Here is a 2,701-nt window from a genome sequence, read left to right as displayed (position 1 = left end):
ATAGTTTAGGGGTGGGGTCCTTTTTGTTTATTTCTTTGCTTTGGTCCATCCAGTCCTCCCCTTTTCCCAGAATATTATGGTTTATTATTTACTATAATATTGATTATTTTACAATATTACAGTGGCTAAGTAAAAGCTTTGTTTTTATACGGTATTTAGTGTTCGTGTTCTTTTCTCACACCGCAACTCCATACCTCCTTTTGTTGGCATCGGTGGGCCCGAGCAGTGGGTTGTCAGGCTCCCCTCCCTTTGGGGAGCTAGAACGTAACAATATTCATAACTACTGTAGACTAGACCACTTGGAAGTTGGAACAAAGAAATAAAATAAATCCTCTGTGACATCTTAATATCTCAGCACTCTAAAAAGAAATGGGCTCATTTAGCCTCTATACAGACCAACGCACCAATAAAAAGAAGTCTTTTTTTTTAAACCAATTAAATGAAGATAATTTTTTTAATTATGATGGGAATCTGGCAATAACAAAATCAAGATAAAGGCTCCACTGGATTTGCTTCGTCACTAGCAGCTGACATTTAATAAAAGAATAATGCCAACATTAGTGTAAATACTCTGTCCACATTATGCATCTAAGACTCAATGAATATTTAGTTATCATTTTAAAAACCTTTACTCACAGAGATTAGGCTAAGCCTACATGTTTTTGTGGAGGAAAATGATTGAATCCACTGTAGATGGCTTCAGCGCGTTCCTGCGCTCACTGATGTAGCTTCCTTATTCACTCATTATTCTCATTATAAACATGGTCAAAACTTTTCCACACCTCAGACTTTGCTTTAGTTGCTGGTGCAACCAAAATGTAATCACCAGAGGCAAGCCTCCAATTACACCTACTCAGCATCCATTTTCGCATCTTTCTCGTGCTAATCGAAACACATCACATGACAGTGCAAGCCCAAGCCAGGCCCGAATCCGTTAAATTCCTATTGTTTATTTAACTAATTATTTTATTTTGAAACCTTGAACCTTAACTTGTTTATTTCAGGATACTTGAGTGTGTTAGGTGTATTAATTTGAATAAAAAAGGGGATATATATATATATATATATATATATATATATATATATATATATATATATATATATATATTGACTACTTATTGGAAAAAACATTATTTTAGTAAAGTTTAGAAGCACTAAACTTCAATTTTATTATTTGTATTTGAAAGCAATTTAGTCTTAGAGGACCAAAGGAAAAATGTTACGAACATTATTACACAAAAAATAAGTTACAGTGAGTAAATAATCACACTAAATTCACCACTCAGTTTACAATACCAAGTTTATTTATACAAACTCAGGGTGCTCTCTTATCTACCTTGAAAGGAAAGGGTTACAAGCACTACATAAAGATCCCAAATGTTAAAACTGCCCATGTTAATTGCCCGATTTTTTGGAAGTTATGCTTTTGAGGCGTTCAGGTGGCATGCCATCTATTGCCTGTACTGAACAAAAGAAGTTGAGCTTCTCCTCACAGTTTATGTGTGTCCAATCTCTTGTGTTGATGTCCAGGGCTCCACAACGAAGGTCTATTGCAGGACACTGGAGCTGTTCATTCTGACACCAGTCTGTGTAGTCAAGATCATCTCCATTGACCCAGAACCACTCCCCTGCTAGAAAACGCAGACCAGTCCACACATATTCTGTTTCAGCCTGTGTGATTTCCAGTAAAGCAGAAGCCAGTCTTTCCATTGTGCTCAGACTTGACAGATCATTGTATTGTTTTCGGCAGTATTCTAGAGCTCCTTCCCAGGTCTCATTCTGAAGCACCAGAACAAATTCTGATATGTTCATGCAGAAGAAGGAATGTTCAGTATTGCAATCTATGATATGCAGTTTCTTGTTCCCTTTGTTTACAAAAGCACAGCCATCATCTTTTGGCTTTTTATTACTAATATCCCAGCTAATTTGTGTTGCATTTTCTCCTCCTGACCACTTCCAGACTCCTGATTCTGTGTACAGTCCAATCCAGGCAGCAGACGTTTGATCAGTTACATCTTCCAAAAACTGCTTTTGCTCATTCTCATTGGTGAAGGTGGAAAGGTCATGAAAGTAAGTTTTGCAGTACTTACTTGCAGAATCCCATGTCATTTTCTCTTTTATAAAGAAATGTTGTTTGAGACCGGAGGAGAGTCCGTAGAGCTCCATGATTAGGAGCACAGCGAGTGTTGTCTTCATCTTAAGCCAGTGCAGAGGTTCTGTGATTTTTCAATGATCAGTTGAAGTTGAGGACAGAACTGTGCATGATGACACTGACTCTCTCTTATTTAAACTGACATACAGCCAATGACAAACTAGTTTCATGGTGTGACTAATCACTGCACACCTTTACAGACAGAACAAGCAAAACAGGTGCATTTAACCAGTCAAATAAACCTCATATTTAGGAAAATGTGGGCAGGTAAATATGGCATTAAACATTTTTGCATGTGCTCTCCAGTTGGTTTCGGTCCCAGATTTATTTTTGATCTGAATGACATATAAATACAATATTTCCTTGACATAAAGAAAGCTAATTCCACACAGTAGTCTCCAGCTGTAAAACCATAAGAACAGATTTTGCAAAGCTGGTATTTCTCCTGTTCTTTTTCAGATGGTTTTATCTCTCTAGCACCCTGTGGAAATACTTAGTTGCAGAAATTCAAATCAGATCTAGTAAAGCATATCTTGACTTGCATCTAAA

The 2,701-nt window shown here is 36.9% G+C and overlaps 1 protein-coding gene across 1 annotated transcript; it reads right to left on the bottom strand.

Annotated features, from left to right (window-relative positions):
- Positions 1-1,328: 1,328 nt before the first annotated feature.
- LOC113053433 (macrophage mannose receptor 1-like) lies at positions 1,329-2,242 on the bottom strand. The gene has a single exon (XM_026218450.1). The coding sequence runs from the start codon at positions 2,194-2,196 to the stop codon at positions 1,396-1,398; it is 801 nt and encodes a 266-aa protein (XP_026074235.1). The 5' UTR covers positions 2,197-2,242; the 3' UTR covers positions 1,329-1,395.
- Between the last annotated feature and the right edge of the window lie 459 nt (positions 2,243-2,701).

This window comes from Carassius auratus, chromosome 34 (assembly GCF_003368295.1).
Source record: "Carassius auratus strain Wakin chromosome 34, ASM336829v1, whole genome shotgun sequence".
In the NCBI taxonomy this organism is placed as follows: Eukaryota; Metazoa; Chordata; class Actinopteri; order Cypriniformes; family Cyprinidae; genus Carassius; species Carassius auratus.
This window is presented reverse-complemented; position numbering and strand designations above follow the sequence as displayed.